General features: G+C 40.6%; 1 protein-coding gene and 1 pseudogene across 1 annotated transcript; both read right to left on the bottom strand.

The window, feature by feature from the left end:
- Window positions 1-2,914: 2,914 nt before the first annotated feature.
- Window positions 2,915-6,587, bottom strand: LOC133752712 (DNA-directed RNA polymerase, mitochondrial-like; annotated as a pseudogene).
- A 3,956-nt stretch (window positions 6,588-10,543) lies between these two features.
- Window positions 10,544-18,750, bottom strand: LOC133752711 (plasma kallikrein-like). The gene is made up of 6 exons (XM_062183074.1): window positions 18,741-18,750; window positions 16,124-16,292; window positions 14,575-14,822; window positions 13,787-13,923; window positions 11,079-11,225; window positions 10,544-10,591 (listed from the first exon to the last, which is right to left on the bottom strand). The coding sequence occupies exons 1-6, from the start codon at window positions 18,748-18,750 to the stop codon at window positions 10,544-10,546; spliced, it is 759 nt and encodes a 252-aa protein (XP_062039058.1).
- Between the last annotated feature and the right edge of the window lie 4,315 nt (window positions 18,751-23,065).

Here is a 23,065-nt window from a genome sequence, read left to right as displayed (position 1 = left end):
TTGCAGAGAGAAAGGGAGAGATACACACAAAGAGGGAGAAATCTTCTATCTTCTGTATTGCCTGGGTTCAATACCCACCTCTGGCTCTTGACTCCAACTTCCTGCTAGTAAAGACCCCAGGAGACAGTGATAATGTATAAAACACTTAGATTCCTACCGCCATGTGGGAGACCTGGACTGAGCATCCAGCTTCTGGCTTCCAGCTGGTCCAGCATTAAACATTGTGGGCATTTTAGGGGTAAACCAGCAGATGGGGATTCTCACCTCTCTGTTTCTACCTCTCAAATAAATAACTTAAAAAACACTTTACCGCAATTAGGTTGTTTTAGCAATTTAAAAGTTCATACTTGGCCAGCTCTGTGGCATAATGAATAAAGCCATTTCCTGCAGTGCCAGCATCACATATGGGCACCAGTTCGAGTCCTGGCTGCTCCACTTCCAATCTAGCTCTCTGCTATGGCCGGGAAAGCAGTGGAGCATGGCCCAAGTCCTTGGGCCCCCGCACCTTCATGAGAGACCCGGAGTAAGCTCCTGGCTCCTGGTTTTGGATCAGCACAGCTCCGGCCATTGCGGCTAATTGGGGAGTGAACCAGCTGATGGAAGACCTCTCTTTCTGTCTCTTTCTGCCTCTCCTTCTCTTTCTGTGTAACTCTGACTTTCAAGCAAATACATTAATCTTTTTTAAAAAGTTCATACTTGTTAACATAATTCAAATGAACTGCCTATATGAAAGGGGCATGCAGTAGAAACTCCAGTAGAGCCACACGTTACTAAGATTTCTAAACTATTCCTAAATGCAAATTTGACCTCCTTTACCAAACTTAAAATCAAGCCTTTAGGACAACCTGGTCAAGATCATGTAACTTGTTTCTCCATATTACTCCTAGCTAACTAAAACTAAAAACTTGTTTCCAAACAAGTAAGAGGCACCAAAGGAGAACTCTGAAAGAAGGAAAGAGGAAGACAGATCAACTGAGGACCCCATAACTGGAGGAACATAAGCGATAGGCAGCCTTATGACTGCACATCAATCAGAAGAGACTGGCCCAGGTCTAGTGTTCCTGACCTCCAATCTGGCAATAAATGTCACCCCAAGTACGCACATTCTTTGCCTAGAAGAGCCTTCAATCTGTTGATAGAGTGCTTTGATGAACAAGTTTTTAATTTTGAAGAAGTCCAATTTATCTATTTCTTTAGTTACTTGTTCTTTTGGTGTCGTGCCAAATAAAACCTGTTGCTTGTACAGAAAGTTTTCTTATAAGAATATTACAGGTTTGGTTCTTAAATTTAGGTCTTTGATGCAGTTTATTTTATATGACTTGAGATAGCAGTGCAAATGCCTTCTTCTGCATACAAATATTCAGCCGTCACAGTACTATTTGTTAAGAAGACTATTCATTTCCCCCTTGAATGGTCTTGACACCCTTGTTGAAAAATAAATCTACCATTGATATATGCGCTTATTTCTGGACTCTCAATTCTATTCCCTTAATATATGTGCCTCTTTTTATGCCAGTACCACTCTATCTTCGTTATGGTAGTTTTGTAGTAAGTGACAAAATCAGGAAGTGTCATTTTAACTTTGTTCTCCTTCTTCAAGACTATTTTGACTATTGAATTTGTTTGCATTGCCATATACATTTTCGGATCTACTTTTCTACCTCTACAAAAAATGATAGTTATAATTTTATCCTTGAATCTGTAGATCAATTTAGGAAATAGTATCATCTTAGCAATAGTAGATTCCAAGCCATGAATATATATCCTTCCATTTGTTTTCTGAGTATTTTGTTGTTATCAGTGGAAAATCTTGAAATCCCTCAGATTATTTTCAAAGTATTTTGGTATTTTATATTATTATGAATAGTTTATTTAAATTCATTTTCAGATTGTTAACTACTGTTGTATATAAATCTGACTGTTGAACCATTTTATGCATAGATTTTGCACTCAGGATTTCAACCAACCACAAATCAAAAATATTTGGAAAAAAATGCATCTGTACTGAACATGTGCCAATTTTTTTGTCCTTATTCCCTAAACAATACAGTATATCAACGATTTATATGATTTACATAGTACTTATATTGTATTAAGTATTATAAGAAATCCAGAGATGTTTTAATATATATGGGAGGGGCTGGCATTTTGGCACAACAAAATAAGTCACCACTTGTGATACTGGCATCCCATATAGGACTGCCAGTTTGAGTCCCAGATGTTCTGCTTCCAATCTAGCTCCCTGCTGATGTGTCTGGGAAAGCAGCCTAAGATGGCTCAAGCACTTGGGCCCCTGACACCCAACTCAAAGACACCAATGGAGTTCCAGGCTCCTGGCCTCGGCCTGGCCCAGTCTCGACTGTTGTGGCCATTTGGGCAGTAAACCAGTGGATAGAAGATCTCTTTCTCTCTGTATCTCCCTCTCCCTCGGTCACTCTGTCTTTCAAATGATTAAAATAAGTATATAGGAGGATGTACATAAGTTTATATGCAAATACTATGCCCTTTTAGATAAGGGATTTGAGTATCTTTGGATTTTGGCATCTCCCAGATGTGCTGAAACAAATCTCCACAGATAACTGAGATTTTTTTATTGATAAAATCTTGACACACTGATTGTGAAAATCCAACTCCATTTAAATATTTTGTTGTCTTTAATAATTTTTGGTATGTTATTTAGCTTCTCTATATATGTCTTATCATATACAGCATTGCTTCATTGCCACCCCACATACTTTTAAGTTTACTTTCGTTCCTAATTACTTTGGTAGAGATTCGAGAATAACATTCACTAGAAGTGGTAAGACTCTTAAGGGAAAAGATTTCAGTCATTTACCATTAAATATGATGTTAGCAGTGGGTTTTTCTTCTTTTTTTTTTTTTTTTTTTTTTTTTTGGTGTCTGTGTGCCCTAATCAGAAGGCAGTGAGTTCCAGAATGGACACAGTTTTATTTACACTCAGACAGGGGCTGAAGTAGGCGGAGTGTTTCACCTGCTCCAGGTGAAAGGTCCCCATCTCAGGCACCACCAGCAGCGTCTCCAAAAGCCTGGTGGTGTGGATGTGCTGGGAGAGCTTCTGGGGCCTGTGGCTGGGGCTGGCACAGAACTGCTGCACCAGGAACCTGGATAGGTCCAGCAAGACACGCTGGCAGAGCATTTGCATAAACTGCTCTTGACACATCTGGTTCATGACAGGGATGTCGGCCACGTGTGTCCAGTATCAGCTGTGGATGGACACAAAGGTCAGGTCCTTCCTGTAGCAGTGCAGGGCAGTGAGCACCATGTGGGAGGAATCCAGGGAGTGGATGAAGTTGGGCAGGAACCCATTCTCTGTTTCAGCACCTTGGACTCTGACTGATGTCTGAGCTGTTGCTGCAGGTAATGCCCTGGATCCCACCTTTGACCAGCAGCTTGGAGTTGAGGTGGTAGAGCTGCATGACAGGGATACCCAGGGGTGTGACCCACACCACCGCAGACCCCGCATGGGAGATGAGCTGGGCACTCTCTGTCAGCCAGTGCTGGATGGCCTGGGTGCCCAAGAACATCTCCTGCAGGCTGTGGAACACCTGCCACACTACGTAATGGGAGGCCTCCCACACCAGCTCCTGGGGAAAGTCGCTGAGTTCTCAGAGGCGTTTCTCGATCTGCAGGTACCTGCTGTAGTGGGTGACATCGTACACCATGGTCATCATCTGCTTCACCACCATGCAGCTGATGAAGCCTTCGAGGGCCTGGGCCACCTACAGGCCTTGCTCTGCATCGTGCCTGCACAACACCTCCACCTGTGCGGCGACCCCACTGTACATGTGTTAGCAGCAGGTCTGAGTGCAATAGGTTCATGGAGATGGCACCCACGCTGTCGCGGCCCAGGGCAGTGTAGTGCTGCAGGCCATTGCAGGAGCCATCCTGGTGCACCTGGATATGGGATATGTGGGCAGTGGGGTTGGGGGTTCACACGGTGCGTGCCACCTCCATGCAGTAGGCCAGGGCTTGCCAGAGCTCGTCTGCCTCCATCTACCATCCATTTGTGGCCCATCAGAGGATGGTCCACCGAGTCCAGGATGTTGTCCATGACCTCATTGGTGAAGGCCAGGCAGGTCTGCGGGGACTCGAACTTCTTGAACCCTGTGAGGTTTACCAGGTGGATTTTGAGCCAGTCGAGCCTGTGGGGGCCCAGTGGGCAGCTGTTGGAGAACTCCAGCAGGCTGCACACCAAGTCCCTGCCCAAGTGGTTGAAGTGGGGTGTGTAGGGGTAGGTGTGGCCCCAGAAGTACATATTGTGGGGCAGCCAGAAGATGCAGTGCTGCAGGTGCTGGGCCAGAGAGAGGTGGTACAGGGTGTCTTCCCTCAGGCTGTGCATCTCCCTCACCATCTTCAGGCAAAGTCCCGCCTTGGGGGCGAGAGATCTGTGGGGTGAGGGTGGCAGGCGGCCCTCTGGGGGCCAGGAGGCCTCTGAGGGCAATGGAGGTGTTCCCAGGCAGGGCCAGACCTTGGCCCTGAAGAGCTGCAGCACCAGGTCCAGCATGCGGCCCTTAATGCTTCAGGCACAGTTCCCGAACTGGGTGAGGATGTCCAAGGCTCCATGCAACTGGGCGGGCAAGAGCTGCTGGTGCTGCATAGTGCCCTCCACTGCCCACATCAGCTTTGTGGGGCTAGGCAGGAAGGCCCAGGTGTGTTGTGAAGTCCAGGGCACCTCGGGGGGAGCACAACATGGGAATCTCAGCTATCTCGAAGGTCAGTGTGGACTCAGCCACAGCCACTAGCCCCTGTGGATTCGCTGGGTGTAGCTTCAAGATGCCAATCTGGTGGAAGCTGAGAAAAGAGTACACATGGCACAGCACCAGAATGAGCCTGCAGAAGCCCTGGGGCAGGGCCAGATTGCACAGCATCTGCAGTGCCTGAACCAGCACCTCTGCCAGCTGTTTGCCCAGCTGCAACACCACCAAGAGAGGCCAGGGCTGCCTGAGTAGGGCCACGGATGTTCCCAGGACCTCCCAGCACTGCCACAGCAGGCGGGGCTTGGCCACCTGGGTGTCAGAGGCCAGCAGGTACAGACACAGCAAGTATTGCCGCTCCAGCTGCCACACTTCACTGCTGAGCTGCTTGCTTTGCACCATGTGCCAGCTGAAGGTCTGCAGGCTCAGGTGGTGGGCCAGGGTGATGAGGGACTCCCCCTAGGCGGGCAATGCCTGCAGCGTCTGTATCAGCATCTGCATGAACTCTCTCGCTGAGCAGGCACAGGAAGGGGTAGAATGAAGGGCAGCCTTCATGGGCCTCCAGCCCAGTTTGGCCTTGGTCTCCTGCAGTGTTGGGTGCAGGGCCACCTCCCACTGTGCACGCAGGGCCTTCAGGGTCTGTCTCATGTGCAGGGTTTTTCTGGTGGGTGGCAGGGCCGTCTCCATGGACTTGGTGTGGATGTTGCTGCCCAGCTCCATGAGGAGCTGCTGACGGAAGAGCCTCTGCAGGGTCTTCAGGGGCAGAGGAAGCTTTGGGTAGGACGCGGGGCAGTTGGAGATGTAGACTTCCCTGAGCAATGTCAAGGTGTTGAGTTGGGACATAGGCCACGGGGGTGGGGGAGGCAAAAGTGGGCTCCACTTTGACCACAGCCCTCAAGAGCAGCATCTGCACCTCCTCAAACAAGGGTGTGGCAGTAAAGAGCTATTCCAGTAGTATCCCACCCTGGCTCATCTGCTGCAGACATCTTCTGACAGTGCCAGCATCCTGGTCCAGCTGCCCCATGCACTGCAGGGTGGCAATATAGTACCATGGTTTGGGGGTGAAGCCAGCGTCACTCCCCATGAACAGTACATACACCAGCTCCCAGAAGGAGCCCTTGAAAGCCCAGTTGAGTAACACAGTGCTGTACATGGCGAGTGTGAGCAGCTGTTATCTCTGGGGCCTGCTGTAGTAGCTGACCAGCATGTGGTGGGCCAGGGGCAAGTGGTCAGTGAGGAGGCAGCAAGAGCCTCTGCTGCTGCCCCGAGAGCAGCGCTTGCCTGTGGGCCAGGGCCTGCGCCTCCTTGCAGATCAGCTTCTGAGGGATATCCTGCAGGGGCTGGGCCAGCCACTACTCCCATTGGCTCTCAGGAGCCCCTCATGCCTCCTGTTGTAGGCAGCTGGCCAACTGCTGGATCAGCAGCTGGGGTTCCACACTCAGGGGCCTGGGCTGCAGCCTGTGGGCCTGCTGCTGGGTGCATACCTGCAGCTCCACCTCCAGCTGCTGCCTGTGCCTCTGCAGCACCTGCTTCTCTTTGTCCAGTTTGTTTGCCCAGCAGCTGTAAGGCTCTGGCACAGTGCCGGTCTGGGCCTTTCTGGGTAGCTGGAGGCTGCCATCCCCACCGCAGTGCTCTGGGAGCCAAGCTACCTCTATTCTCTTTACCTTCACCTCCAACACACTCTCAGCATAGAGCTGCCGCACTGCACCTCCAGAGGAGAGACTGAGAAGAGACTGGTGGAGGATGACACAATGGGATTCACATGGCTAGAATCTTCCACTCTGGGCTTTGCCTCCAGCAGCTAATTGCGGCCCCAGTCCTGGGGGTCTTGCTCACAGGGTCTGGCCAACGACCTCCGGCTGTGGTAAGCATTTGAGGAGTGAATCAGTAGATGTGAGATCAATATCTATTTCTCTCTGTCACTCTGCCTTTTAAAAATCTTGCTATATCCATAGTTTGGGATATTATTGAGTAATTAAAAAGAATAATTGATAGATACAATAACTTGAATGAATGTTCAGGAAAATATGCTCAGTGAAAAATCTAGATCCAAAAGGTCTCATATCACATAATTACATTCATAACATTCTCAAAACGACCAAATTATTGAGATGGAAAATAAATGATTATCAGATTTTAGGAACAAGGTTCTAGTGGAAAGGCAGTGCATGTTATAAAATGACAACACAAGGGTTCTTTGTGGTGATGGAATTATTCTATATCTTAAGTGTGTACATAAGAACTTACATGCATGATAAGGTTGCTAGTAAATACTCACATAAACACAAATGAGTACAAATAACACATGGAAAATATGAATGATATAGGTATACCAATATCTTGGCTGTGATATTGTACCATAGTTTTTCAAGATTTTACAATCTGAGAAAGTATGCAAGTAACATGTAGGATTTCTCTGTATTTTTTTAAAATTGCATGTGACTTTTTCTTTTAAAATTGGAATCTTTCATGTTTAGCCAACTGTAAAAGATAGTGAGAACTAAATCTCTGCTGAAAAATTTAAAATATAAAGAGCAGAACAAAATCCATAAAATTACAGTGATGAGGCCAGCGCTGTGGCTTAACAGGCTAATCCTCCGCCTTGCGGCGCCAGCACACCGGGTTCTAGTCCCGGTTGGGGCGCCGGATTCTATCCCAGTTGCCCCTCTTCCAGGCCAGCTCTCTGCTGTGGCCCGGGAGGGCAGTGGAGGATGGCCCAGGTGCTTGGGCCCTGCACCCGCATGGGAGACCAGGAGAAGCACCTGGCTCCTGGCTTCGGATCGGCACGATGTGCCGGCTGCGGCGTCCATTGGAGGGTGAACCAACGGCAAAAGGGAGGACCTTTCTCTCTGTCTCTCTCTCTCTCACTATCCACTCTGCCTGTCAAAAAAAAAAAGATTAAAAAAATTACAATGATGAAACCCCCAATCTTTCCCAAACACCCTTTCTGAGGGTTAAATAACTAATTTTAAAAATTTACAAAATTTTTGTGAATCTGTAATTATTTCAAAATAAAATTTAAACACACAAACTTTTAAAAGATTAAATTGATCCACATGTGACTTATTTGCTTGCTAGAACAAAGACTAAATCTGTCAAAGACGGCAAACTCCAACACACAACAATATTTAATTCACAAGAATCAGTATATTTTAAAAATTGATTATGATTTTAATTCTTTTAAAGTGATGAATTTTACATAGTTTTGCATTAGAGTGGTGTTTTAAATAGTGAGGCTGGATGTGGTTATAAGGGAGTAAAGGCAACTGTGTCAATGAGTGTGCTTAAGTTCACACAAAAATTACCACTAAGTCCACCTCACATAACACATACTCTAGACTACAATTGATTTTGATGTCCAGCTGTCTCAAATTCAGGTTTCTTCAAGAGTTCAACCTCAGTTGCAGGCTGTATATTGGATCCAAATGAAGTCTGGCCTAGGAACGGAGTTGTACTAAACTGAATTTGTGATGAGGCAATTTTAGCTTCAGAAGTAGCTGCTGGGGATGCTTCTGTAACCATTTTAGAGGAAGATGATGGTCTACCCATGCTAGCTATTGGTAGAACTTGGAGTCTATCCTTATAAGCTACTGGATGATTCTGAAACATTACTGAATCACTGACAGGTTGATTCTCAGATGTTGCTGCATAATATTCAGAAGAAACCAAAGGTTCAATTGTACCAGTTGGCAAAGGAATCCATGTGCTATTATCTTGATCTAAATGTTCAGTTTTATTGTCTGCTTCAGACTCCTGGGACTGAGTTGTGATATCAATGGTTTCATCTGCAGGAATGATGCTCCAGGGTCCTTCCTCGCTATGTGGAGAGAAATGCACTGTTGATGTACTTCTTGCAGAAGTAGTGGATTGATTCCAAGGTATACCTGCATAGGCCCCAAATGAACTCAAGTGTCCAGTTGTATTGGTGGTCATTTGAGCCCAAGATCCATTTGTAGCATCATTAGGTTGAGCCCAAGATCCATTTGAAGAATCAGTAGGTTGAGTGGAAGATCTGTTTATAGTAACAGTAGGTTGAACCAAAGATCCATTTGTCATATCAGTAGTTTGAGCCCAAGATCCATTTGAAGAATCAGTAGGTTGAGTAGAAGATCTATTTATAGTAACAGTACGTTGAACCAAAGATCCATTTGTAGTATCAGTAGGTTGAGCCCAAAATCCATTTGAAGAATCAGTAGGTTGAGTCAAAGATCTCTTTGTAGTAACAGTAGGTTGAACCAAAGATCCATTTGTAGTAGCATTAAGTTGAGCCCAAAATCCATTTGAAGAATCAGTAGGTTGAGTCAAAGGTCTATTTGTAGTAACAGTAGGTTGAACCAAAGATCCATTTGTAGTAGCATTAGGTTGAGCCCAAGATCTATTTGTAGAATCAATAGGTTGAACCAAAGATCCATTTGTAGCATCAGTAGGTTGAGTCCAAGATCCATTTATAGTATCAGTAGGTTGAGTCAAAGATCTCTTTGTAGTAACAGTAGGTTGAACCAAAGATCCATTTGTAGTAGCATTAGGTTGAGCCCAAGATCTATTTGTAGAATCAATAGGTTGAACCAAAGATCCATTTGTAGCATCAGTAGGTTGAGTCCAAGATCCATTTATAGTATCAGTAGGTTGAACCAAAGATCCACTTGTAAAAACAGTAGGTTGAACCAAAAGTCCATTTGTAGTAACAGTAGGTTGAACCAAAGATCCATTTGTAGTAGCATTAGGTTGAGTCCAAGATCTATTTGTAGAATCAATAGGTTGAACCAAAGATCCATTTGTAGCATCAGTAGGTTGAGTCCAAGATCCATTTATAGTATCAGTAGGTTGAACCAAAGATCCATTTGTAGAAACAGTAGGTTGAACCAAAAGTCCATTTGTAGTAACAGTAGGTTCAGCCAAAGATGGATTTGTAGTACCAGTAGGTTGAGTCCAAGATCTATTTGTAGAATCAATAGGTTGAACCAAAGATCCATTTGTAGCATCAGTAGGTTGAGTCCAAGATCCATTTATAGTATCAGTAGGTTGAACCAAAGATCCATTTGTAGAAACAGTAGGTTGAACCAAAAGTCCATTTGTAGTAACAGTAGGTTCAGCCAAAGATGGATTTGTAGTACCAGTAGGTTGAGTCCAAGATCTATTTGTAGAATCAATAGGTTGAACCAAAGATCCATTTGTAGCATCAGTAGGTTGAGTCCAAGATCCATTTATAGTATCAGTAGGTTGAACGAAAGATCCATTTGTAGAAACAGTAGGTTGAACCAAAAGTCCATTTGTAGTATCAGTAGGTTGAGTCCAAGATCTAGTTGTAGTATCAGTAGGTTGAGTCCAAGATCTAGTTGTAGTATCAGTAGGTTGAACTGAAGATCCATTTGTAGTATTAGTAAGTTGAGCACAAGATCCATTTGTAGTATCAGTAGGTTGAGTCCAAGATCCAATTGCAGTAACAATAGGTTGAGCCCAAGGTCCATTTGTAGTAACAGTAGGTTCTGCCAAAGATGGATTTGTAGTATCAGTAGGCTGAGCCCAATATCCATTTGTAGTAACGGTAGGTTGAATCAAAGATCCAGTTGTACTATCAGTAGGTTTAACCAAAAATCGATTTGTAATATTAGTAGGTTGAGCCACAGATCTATTTGTAGTATCAGTAGGTTGAGTCAAAGATTGATTCATAGTATTAGTAGGGTGAGCCAAAAATACATTTGTAGAATCAGTAAATTGAGCCAAAAGTCCATTTATAGTATCAGTTGATTGAGCCCAAGATCTAGTAGTGGAAGTTGCATGGGAATTCCTGGGCTCATCCACATGTTCTATAGCGGGACTCCAATGTTTCACAATATCAGCCATGATTTGATCCCAAGATTCAACTGTATCACCCTCTGCTACATTAGTCTTAGAAGGAATATATGACATGGTTGTGTCAGAAACAAGTTGAGCTAAAAAAGGTTGAGCTGTGGTAGCTACTAGAGATTCCCGTGAATCACCTGTATTTGAGGAAGGCCAGTAGTGATGATATTGAGCTAATTCATTTCTGGGATTTTCTGATAGCCTGGAAACAGGAGAAGTCCACAACTGCTCAACTAGGAACTTGCTATGTTCAGGGACCTGACTTCTTTCAGGCAAAAACTGATGATTGTAAGTGAAAGTATCTGTGCCATCAAAATGAAAGAATGTTGTGGAAGATTTTTTGAGATGTTCGATTAGTGGAGAAAAGCCTAAATTCCCCTTCAAAGACTCTAGAGAGAATTTACTTGGGGCCAGGGTTGGGAGATAGTTATTGTCATGGCTGTTTGGAGGTACATGTGTACTCCCATGAGGTATCCTGCAGTGTAAGGATGAAGTAGGATTCAGTGGCTTCTTGGTTGCCTTGATGTACTGTTTCATCCAGGTAATGTAAGGGGATGTTCTGATGACAACTGTAGGGTTATGACAAATCCATGAGGATTTATGTATCAGGCCAACCAATTCCCAATGGCTCTTTAGGAGACACAAGACAGGACTGCCTTGTTGTACCTGAATAAGGAAATCATGATTTAAAAAAAAAAAAAAAGAAACACACACACAAATCTATGCATAATATGACAAATAAATCTAGTGTGGTCTCTATTGTCAAGTAGCTCTCAAAAATTTACAATTTAGGACATGCACACACATAACTGAAACACAGAATAATTGATGAGAGAGCATAGCAATGCTAGGGCTAATCATAAACTTTCAGATTCTCAGAACCAATTGCCTTATCAACACCAAATTTAAATGCCCAGTCATCCTTTCGAAATTAACATTGAAAAAGAACAAAAAATAAAATCCATGATTTTGTTAATATAAAATTCTCTGTATGGTTTTCTCTTTTGTTAATGACTACTGTATTCTTACAAAGGCCCAAGTAAAAGATCTTGAAGTCACACGTGATGCCTCTCCTTCCTTCATCCTCTTCCTTCATTCAGTTCATCAGCAAATATTGCCTTTGTCATCTTTGACAATTTTTCCAAAATTCTATCCAGATCTGCTACTGCTGCTATTAATGCATATAGTGCCTTTATGAAAAGGCACACTTCTCATCTACCTTAAATTTATTCTTAATACTGCATCCAAAATTATTCTTTCAAAATATGAGCATTACATTCTTCTTCTGAAAACACTCCAATGAATTTCAGTATGAGCAAGATTAAAAGATTAGTCCTTACAATGGTTTGCAAAATCCTGCACAATCTAGCCCCCTTTACCTCCTTAATTTCATCTATAGCTATTGCCTTATCTGGTCTGCTAAAACCACCTGGCCTCTTTCCTGTTATTTAAACACGCTAGACATGTTGCCACTTTAGAATCTTTGTATTGGTTGCCTCCTCTGCTTGTAACACGATTCTCCTGCTATCCACATGCCTTGCCTCATCACTTTCTCCACAACTCTATTCAAATGTTACTTCTTTACAAATCTTTACAAATAATTTTCCTGATCACATAATCCTATGGAGTGGAATTAAATCCAGACAGAATATATGTTTATGCTTACCTCATATTACTGGTATTTTAAATACAAATTGAGCTTGTATTTCAGTTGTTTTGACTTCAGGTTCTACATATAATTCAAGGTCACAGTAACCTATGCCCATGGTAATTATCATGATGCAGTCTATTCAAAGCCATCAATCACCACGTGCCTCATTATATATTTATTTTTGATCACCCTTAAATATCATGTAAACCTCTTGCAAACACAAACTGTTCTCTCCTCATTGCTATTATCCCAGCTCAGATTATATCATTATGACAAAACGGAGATTACATAAGCACTTTATCCAGAATGATTGCATCATGCCCTTTCAATAGTTATTTTCTGTTGAGTTATTTTTCACACTAGACTCCAAAGTGATCTCTAAAATGTTAATTATTTAAAATCTGTCCATGACTCTCTATTCTCTAAATAATAAAGCTTTTGTTTTATAAAGAGATAAATCATAGCTTCATAATCTTCCTAATTATTTATCTCTTACATCTGTCTCAACCCATACTCAAAATCATACTTCTTAATTCCAATAAAATCCCATCAAGGTGGCATGAACCAATGCCATCTCACTAGTCCAAGTGATCAGTTTCAGTTCTCAATTGATCACAATGATAGGTCTAAGAGTCAAAGGGATCACACAAACAAGACAAGTGTCTGCTAATACTAACTGATAGAATTAAAAAGGGAAAAAACGATCCAACATGGGAAGCGGGATACACAGCAGACTCATAGAATGGCAGATGGCCTAAATAGCACTCTGGCCTCAGAATCAGCCCCTAAGGCATTCGGATCTGGCTGAAGAGCCCATGAGAGTATTGTAGGCATGGAAAGCCAAGACACCCTAGAAAAAAAATAGAAGAAGACCTAAATGAAAGATCTCTGTGAGTGAGATCCCAGTGGAAAGAATGGGGCCATCAAAGAAGGAGGTACCTTTCTCTGAAGGGAGGAGAGAACTTCCACTTTGACTATGACCCTTTCGGAATAAGATCGAAGTCGGCGAACTCAAAAGGCTTCCATAGCCTTGGCAACTCATGACTAGAGCCTAGGAAGATTACTGATGCCATAAACAAGAGTGTCAAATTGTTAAGTCAACAACAGGAGTCACTGTGTACTTACTTCTCATGTGGGATCTGTCCTTAATGTGTTGTCCAATGTGAAGTAATGCTATAACTAGTAGAGAAACAGTATTTTACACTTTGTGTTTCTGTGTGGGTGCAAACTGATGCAATCTTTACTTAATATATACTAAATCGATCTTCTGTATATAAAGATAATTGAAAATGAAAAAAAAAACTTAAACAGAAATATGTTTTCTTTTTATGTTCATTGGTTGTTTTCTGTATTTCTCATTGATTCTAAAGGGCTTTCCTGTGCCAAACTCCGCCTCAAGTATTCCCTGTGGTAAACTCCTCAAATATTCAATGGAACTTCCCAGATCCATTATTTGTTTGGGACAAAAGAATAAACTTCCCTATGGCTTGTTATCTACTTGTTGCTTGCAAATTTATGTAATTCTACATTTTTACATTTCCCTCCCATTCTTGATGTTGCCCTGGTGCATGCATACCCAACAGTTCCTCCATTGCTGGCTCTGAACACACAAGCCCTCCATCTCTGTCAGGTCAGAATGTGGATAGCACAGCGAGAGACCCACTAGTCGGACTGATACTTTCTTCACTCTTGTGATTCCCGACTGCTTGTTACCTGAGAAAATGGATGATGAATGATGTTGAGATCCAAATAATTCAATCTCTAGACTTAATTTAATATCACTCTCTTTACTGAATCACACAGATTTCCCAATACATTCTCCCCTTTCTTCTCTTTTCTCTTCTTCTCCATTAAAATTATATATTCTTCCTCTGTGCTTTATGAATTTCCCACACCTCCCTTAATCTGAGAATAGAAGGCATAATATACTGAAAGTACATAAAGCCAAACTGTGCCAATGCAAAATTTTGTAATAAGAAGCAAGACTAATGTGCAAATATGCTTATAATTAGTGAAGTAAAGTAATAGGCACATGGGAGTTATTTAATTTTTCTACTTGTGTATATGTTGAATATCTTCCATAATAAAATGTTAACTACAAAATCCTGTGGAAGAAGAAATGCTAACTTGTATACAACCCTAGAGCATGGTAATATGCAAGTATGAAAGTTTAATCTTGGAAATATTCCTTCCTTATTTTTGCTTCAGCTTATTCTCCAAAAAATTAGGGTTACATAGACAAGAATTTCCAATTTAAAAAAAAAATTAGATTCTTCTTGCACCTTCAAAGAAGCTTAGTTTCCTTGGAAAACTAATCATTAGAACTAAACTCATGAAGTGTGTACCCTGCTTCCTTTTACTTACTCCAGTACTGATACACCTGGCAGCTTCTATATAGGCACTTAGAACAGCTCTTCAAGGAAATGCCAGGAGCATAAGATAGTGATACTTCATCCCAATGGATAGGCACTGCAAGAAGAACGAGGCCTAGATCTGCTTTGGCTGGATGTTTTCCATTTGTGGAGTCAAACCTGGGATGTAGGCAGATCTTTTGGCCATGTAAGATGTTCTGTGGATCGATTATTCCTGAAATGCTCAGGTTTGACAGTTTCCTAATGCCAGGATAAGAAGCATAACATTATAGTTGATAATAAAATAAAAATTACCCATTACACTTTAATATGAAAGATATTGACAGCATCTGTGACCCAGTTCTTAACTTTTTTGGCAACATTATTAAATAGGTTGTGTTATTACCATACTATGTCTATTCAAGGTCTGTACTAGGTTTTTGGTCTCTCCAATATCTCTATTGCTCCCACACCAACTTATTGATCCTAAGAAAGTTGCTTTATGTGCTTGGATCTTAATGACCTCTTCTACAAACTCATAAAAGAAGGATTGCTTATTCAAGTTCCACTCTGGCTTTAACCTTTTCAAAGTTAAGAATAAGTCCTTTCATTTAAAGGGTCAAAATCAGTGAGTTGATACAAGATTAATACTCTAATAATTCTGGAAATGAAGCGATAGATACATGGATGTTGATTTCTTTTTTCTCTCTATTTGTATATGTGCTTAATTCTTTCCATACTAAAATGTTAAACATAAAATCTCATGGAGAAGAAATGCTAACTCATATACAATTCTAGTGCATGATATTATGCAATTATGAAAAGAGGAATTATTAAAAACTCCAAGAGGGCAGAGAAAAGAGTTTGTATTCAGTTTAGGAGAGTGTAGAGTATAAATAGGTGAATCAAGAGCCACTGAGATATTCCAGAATCAAAATCATAAATATCTGTATTGGAACCATAGAAGTAGTGTATGAAGGTATAGAGTGGAACTGAAAGACATTATAGAGGATAAAAATCAGCAGTATTTTGCATCGGACTTGATGTGAGATTAAATAAGAATGGAAAAATTCTGGTTTAAAACATTAGAGGTGGATAGGATGATGATGCCACTACCAAGACAGAAAGACTTGCACTTTGCTTTGTATGTATGATAGAATCTAATTTTTTCAGGTGGCAGATAAGACCTTCATTTATCTTTAATTAAATGTGTTAATCTCTTCCTAGGACTATCAAGTCTTCAAGAAAAGAGAGTGTATCATTCATCTTTGACTCCCCAGAAGTTATTTCTTATCCTGACAAAAATGGACACTGAATATATGTTTTTCAAGAGGATAAAGCAGGAGAGCAACATGGAAGGAGAGAACCGTGGAAACAAGAAAAGGAAGCTGGCTAAAGAGAAGTAACAAGTCTGTTACCTGATTTCAGTAGCAGAAAAAGGATATATATCAACATCTTCTTCGTTGTGTTTCTCTGGAAGGATCCACCAATAGACATCCTGAAAGGAAAACTCACCTAACCCTTACCCAAGTCTCAAGAGCACGTGCTCTTCCCCTACTCACGTCTTCTGCAGGCAGTTCGCTGTAGAAAGAACCCACCATCGAGTCAAAACTGTTCCCTGACAATTTCCAGACATAGACACCAGCCATGATGCATCAATGGAGTTAGCCAGTAGAGATACCCTTGGGCTCAAGAAACTTGAGCGAAGCCACAGCTTCTCAGTTTCAGGCACTGCAAAGAGTATGACAGGGATAAGAATGGGTTAAGATAACATGAAAACGAATTCAATCTTCCAATGCTGTTGAAATTTCTGATTTTAGATATAACTACTCAATTTGAATGACCTCAGCTATAACATTTCTTTTTCCCACTCTATGTTGTCTCATTTCTTCTACCTGTGTGACTACATTTGTTTGGGTGGGTATAAACGTGTTATCTACAATGATCACAACCTGATGCTACTGTTCCCCTCTTCTTTGAGGATTTGTTTAGTGAAATATAGATTTAGCAAAATATGTAGTACCAAAAGTTATTCTATTTGATTTAGGGACAATAAAATAGGGAAGCAAACTTAGAGAGTAGAAGAAGGAAGTGGAAATAGAGGAAAAGGGTGTCTAAAATCAGAAGGGGAAAAAGAGAACGGGAGGAAATACTAGAGTATGGGGTAGATCAACTAGTTTGGAAAGGAGTATGAAGTAAAATAGAGAAAAGAAAAGGAACAGAAGGTATGTTTTCATAAACTCAAGAAAAAGAGAAAGAGAAAAGGATGTCCACATGTCTATGACTTACCAGAATCACAGTAAGAAACCAAACACAAGACATAGTAGAGCCAAAGTGCAGCTTTCATGCTGCCTCAAGTGGGAGATAAGAGATGAAGCTCCTGAGGCAGTAGCAGCTCTAGCAGTCTAGAGACAGAGTTCAAAGGTTCTGGAAGGTCTGACATCATGACATCTTCTGTGAGATCACTTCCTGTCCTCTTCTGCTCTTTAAGGTGGAGAGCTGTTTAAGGTGGAGAATTAGAGGCAGCAATATGCTTCAAAAGCAAACATTTTATTTTTTAACTTCTAAGACTGAAAAATTGATGTTAGTCTTAGTCCAGTATGCTTTAAGAAACTTTCCTTTCCTTTACATGGACTGAGTGGTTACTATCCTTTTGGTACCTTCATGTGTCCCCAACATAATCACATTACCAAGTACTTTTTTCAGGTATTTCTCACTTCTCTCAGATTTTTATGATGACTTACACGTCACTTAACTCAAAGATCTTTCCCACATACACTCTCTGTTTCATTATCTGATTAATGCTGAAAGAAGGATTTTTTTGTTGTTGTTTTTATCATTTCTGGAGAACCTCTTCAATAAAACCCTATTCTGCCAATCCTGATAGCATGGAATATTAATTGCAATAAAAAAGGAATATTGATCTACTCAACAATTTGAATGGATCACAAGGGATTTATGTTGGAAAAGAGAAGTCTCAAATGATTCTATGATTCCATTTATATAAACGCTTGAGAAAAATAAAGAAATGGAGAACATCAGATATTAGTAGTTGTCATGGTTTAGGGAAGAGATGTAAAGCAGGATGGACATTTCAATGAAGGAGAAAAAATATGCAAGAATGAAATAACTCTGTATCATGATTGTCATGGCAGTTATAACTTACATATGTTAGAAATTTCATGGAGCTATATACATACACAGAAATAAATGAATACATGCAAAGCTGGTGATATCTGAACAAACTGTGGTGTATACCAATATAATTTCAATTATTCTGACATTGTACTAGAGTTATACAAAATGCTATCATTTGGAGGAGATGGGTGAAGGATATACAAGACCTTCCTTTATACTTTTAGCAACTTCCTATAGTTACTTCAAAACAGAAAGTTTAAAAAGTCATTTGAGTATTGTCTTAGTCCATTTGTGCTGCTACTATAACAAAATATAGATGGGGTTATTTATAAAGAGCAGATATTCATTTCCCATGGTTTTGGAGGCTGGAAAGTCCACAATCTGGACTGCTCTGGCAGGTTTAGTATCTAGTAAAGGTCTGTTCCTCATAGATGGTTCAATCTACATGTTCTCACATAGTAGAAGGGGGAAGGCAAAAAATGTCTTCACATGGAAGAATAGCAAAAAGAAAGAGTACACTCTTTCAAGTTAGAGCCCTTTTCTTTTTTTATAAGCCTTTTATTTAATGAGTATAAATTTCATGAGTACATCATTAGGAATACAATGATTCTTCCCACCATACCCGCCCTCTCACCCCAACTCCCTCTTCCTTCCTCCTTCCTCTCCCATTCCCAGTCCCATTCTTTATTAAGATTTATTTTTAATTAACTTTATACACAGAAGGCCAACTCTATACTAAGTAAATATTTCAACTATTTGCATACATGCAAACACTAAATATAAAAAACTGTTTGAGAACAAGTTTTACAGTTGAATCTCATATTATGACTCATTTAGGACAGAGGTCCTGCATGGGGAGTAGGTGCACAGTGGAACCTGCTGTTAATTTAACAATTAACACTCTGATGATGTCAATGATCACCAGAGGCTCTTGACGTGAGTTGCCCAGGCTATGGAAGCCATTGAGCCCTTTTTAAAGGATGTAAATCTCATTCTTGAGGGTAGGGCCTGTATGACATAATTACCTCCTAAAGGTCTCACCTCTTAACATCGTTGCATTGTATATTAAGCTTCAATATGAATTTGGTAGACACACCAAATTAAAATTATAGCAAGTATGCCCATATGAATTTATTTCTGGAATATCTCTTCTACTATATTGACCTGCATAACTTTCCTGTGCCAATATCATGCTTTTTTTGATTAATGTAGTTATATAGGAAGCCTTATAGGAGGTTCAGTGATTCCTTCCACTTTATTATTTTTCAAAATTGTTTTAGCCATCCTAGAATCTCTGCCATTTTGTGTAACTTTCACAATAAGCTAATATATATGTATATGACAAATTTTTCTGTGATTTTGATAGGAGTTCCATTAAGCTTAGACATAATTTTAGCAGAATTAGCATTCTCACTATATCTAGTATACTAGATTCTAATATGTAAATAAATGTCTCTCCATTTATTTACATCACTGTAATTTCTTTCATCAGGGTTTCCAAACTTCATCATAGAGATCTTGTGCATACTCTGTTAGATTTAGACCTATGTATTTTTTTTTTGACAGATAGAGTTAGACAACGAGGGAGACAGAGAGAAAGGTCTTCCTTCCGTTGGTTCACCCCCCCAAATGGCTGCTCCGGCCAGCACGCTGCGCTGATCAGAAGCCAGGAGCCAGGTGTTTCCTCCTGGTCTCCCATGTGGGTGCAGGTACCCAAGCTCTTGCGTCATCCTCCACTGCCTTCCTGGGCCATGGCAGAGAGATGGACTGGAAGAAGAGCAAACGGGACTAGAACCCGGCGCCCATATGGGATGCCGGAGTCGCAGACAGAGGATTAACCAAGTGAGCCATGGCACCGGCCCCTAGACCTATGTATTTTTAAGCAATGTAAAATGATATTATGTTTTAAATTTTGGTTTCCACATGTTTGCCTCTCATACATAGAAATATGAATAATTTTGTGTGATGATACATATCCTGCAATCTTTATTAACTCATTTGTTACTCCTAGGGCTTTTTGAAAGAACAATTACATAAAAAATCATGTCATCTACAAGGAGAGAAAGCATTACTTCTTTTCAAATATTTATGCCTTTTATTTTCTTCTACTGCATTATTATTGTTAACTCATTGGGTAGTGCTTCCAGTAAAACATAGAATACAAATAGAAAAAGCAAATATCCCTCCCTGTATTGTTCTTGATTCTTCTATCATTATTCAGTATGATTTTTACCTGTAGTTTTAATTGGCTGACAGATTTTTATCATGAATCAATCTTGGATTTATCAAGTGATTTTCTGCATTTTTATTTTATTTATTTTTGGTTAATTATATTGTGATTGGAGAACATATTCTGTATTGTTTCAGTTATTTTGAATTTGTTGAGTCTTCTTTAATGACCCAAGATATGATCTATTTTGATAAAGTTTTCATGAGTACTTGAAAGAATGCATTTTCTATTGTTCATATATAGATGTTTTTATAAATGTCTATTAGATCTTGTTGATTGATGATTTGGTTTAGTTCTTCTGGTCCTTTCTGGTTTTTTACCAGTTATTAATACAGGAGTCTTGAAATTCTCAATGATAATTGTAGATTTGTTTATTTTTTCTTTCATCTTATAATTTTTACTTCATGTATTTGAAGTCCTGTTGGTTGATAGACATTTACCATTATCAAATTTTAATATGTTTATAAACTATTTTATCATTATATAGCAGTTCTCTAAGTCTTGCTGGTTTTGTTTTATCTGATGCCTATTTTATATAATATTTATATGCTCATTACTGTATTCATCATGGATATTGATCTATACTTTTCTTCTTTTGTTGTGTCCTTGTCTGCTTTTGGTATCAGGATAATGCTGGCCTTGTAAAATGAGTTCAGAAGTATTCCATCCTCTTCAGTTTTCTAGACTACTTGAGAATTGGTATTAGATCTTCAAAATTTTATAGCTTTCAGCAATGAAAGCATCAGGTTCTGTCTTTTTTAATGGATGCCTTTTTGTTGCTAACTAAATATCTTTACTTGCTATTAATCTGTTCAGATTTTCTAATTCTTCATAATTCATTGTTAGTTTTATGTGTTCAGGAATTTATCTATTTCTTCTAGTTTATCTAATTTATTGGAGAATAAATATAATAGTCTATTATGATCCTCTGTATCTGTTTTATCAATTATAATGTTTCTTTTCTCATTCCTGATTTTGTTTGAATATCTCTCTTTTTTTCTTTGGATAGATAAAGGTTTGTCAATTTTGCTCATCTTTTCAGAAAAAAAACTTCTTCATTACATTGATCTTTATTTTATTTTTATTTCTTATTTATTTATTTTTTTGACAGGCAGAGTGACAGTGAGAGAGAGAGACAGAGAGAAAGGTCTTCCTTTGCTGTTGGTTCACCCTCCAATGGCCACCACCATGGCCGGCGCATCGCACTGATCCAAAGCCAGGAGCCAGGTGCTTCTCCTGGTCTCCCATGCAGTAACAGGGCCCAAGAACCTGGGCCATCCTCCACTGCACTCCCTGGCCAGAGCAGAGAGCTGGCCTGGAAGAGGGGCAACCGGGACAGAATCCGGCGCCCCGACTGGGACTAGAACCCGGTGTGCCGGCGCCGCAGACGGAGGATTAGCCTTTTGAGCTGTGGCGCCGGCCCTTTGTATAGGTAAAGGTTTGTCAATTTTGCTCATCTTTTCAGAAAAAAAAAACTTCTTCATTACATTGATCTTTTACATTGTTTTTGTAATCTCTATTTTATTTACTTCTGCTTTGATCTTTAATGTTTTATTCCTTCTATTAATTTTAGTCTTAGTTTTTCAATTTTCTTAAGGTATAGGCATTTATTGATATGAACTTCCCTTTTCAAATTGCTCTTTTTTTTTGACAGGCAGAGTGGACAGTGAGAGAGAGAGCCAGAGAGAAAGGTCTTCCTTTGCCGTTGGTTCACCCTCCAATGGCCACCACCGCGGCTGGCGCATCACGCAGATCCGAAGCCAGGAGCCAGGTGCTTCTCCTGGTCTCCCATGCGGGTGCAGGGCCCAAGAACTTGGGCCACCCTCCACTGTACTCCCGGGCCACAGCAGAGAGCTGGACTGGAAGACGAGCAACCGAGACAGAATCCGGCGCCCCGACCGGGACTAGAACCCGGTGTGCCGGCGCAGCGGCCTCAAATTGCATTTTTAAAAACCTCATACATTTTGGTAGGCTGCTTTTCTATTTTCATTTGTCTCAAGAAATTTTTATATTTTCCTTTTAATTTCTTCATTGCCCCATTGGTTATTCTATGTATTTGTAAATTTTCTGAAATTTCTCCAGTTACTGATTTCTCTTTTTTATATCATTGCATTCACAAAGGATTTTTTTATATGACTTCAATATTCTTAAATTGGTTAAGACTTGCTTTGGGGCCTAACATCAGATTTATCCTGGAGAATGTTCATGTGCACCTGAAAAGAATGTATATTCTGTAGCTGTTAGATAGAATGTTCTGTGCATTTGTGTTAGATTCATTTGGTCTGTATTTTAACTCCAGTGTTTCTTTTTTGATTTTTGTCTTGATGTTCTGTTCATTGCTGAAAGTAGGGTGTTGGAATCCCATAGTACTAATTTATTGCAGTCTAACTCTCCCATCAGATCTGTTTATATTTGCTTTATATATGTAGGTTGGGTGCTTATATATTTATATATTTGTTTAGATATTTAAAAGTGTTATATCCTCTTTCTAAATTGACCCCTTTATCATTATATGACTTTCTTTGTCTCAGCAAAATCCAGAGAAGAAAGGAAAAGGCATTTACTGGAGGTAGGGTGGGTAGAGAACCCAGGGCTTCCCTAGAGAAGGGATAAATGGGTGGAGGAGACCAAAGAAAGCAAGGATGCCTCCGAAGGAGGCCTTGCCCACCATTTGCCCATGAATTTCCATGGCCAACCTTTTTCTACAACTGTCAGTAGCTTTTCCCAAATCATTCAGTACAAAGATCCTCTCAGGCCCACTTTAATTCAGAACAGAGCCAGGTCTTTAGAGACTAAGTTTCCTGAGAAGCAAGCCAGGGACTCTGTTGTAATTTTGTAAAGGAAGAGGTTTGGGGAGAAGGGTGCTCAGATCCCACAGGACAGTGTGGGAATATTTGAAGCCAACTGCACTGAGCCAATAACAGGTTAAATATTTACGGGTAGGTCCTTTAAATTCCTTACAGCAAGAAAAGGCCAGAGGGCCAGTACCCAGGGCTGTGAACACAACAAAAGGCTTATATTTTCAGGTGGCTCCATTTTCCCAACCATCATCAAACCCAACATGCTATATTCAGCATCCCAATCTGCCTTCCCAACAGGCCAATGCTTCAAAGTCACTACCGCGAGTAAAGTTATC

This window comes from Lepus europaeus, chromosome X (assembly GCF_033115175.1).
Source record: "Lepus europaeus isolate LE1 chromosome X, mLepTim1.pri, whole genome shotgun sequence".
Classification (NCBI taxonomy): Eukaryota; Metazoa; Chordata; class Mammalia; order Lagomorpha; family Leporidae; genus Lepus; species Lepus europaeus.
Note: the sequence above shows the minus strand (reverse complement) of the source record. Positions and strands in the feature narration are given on the sequence as shown.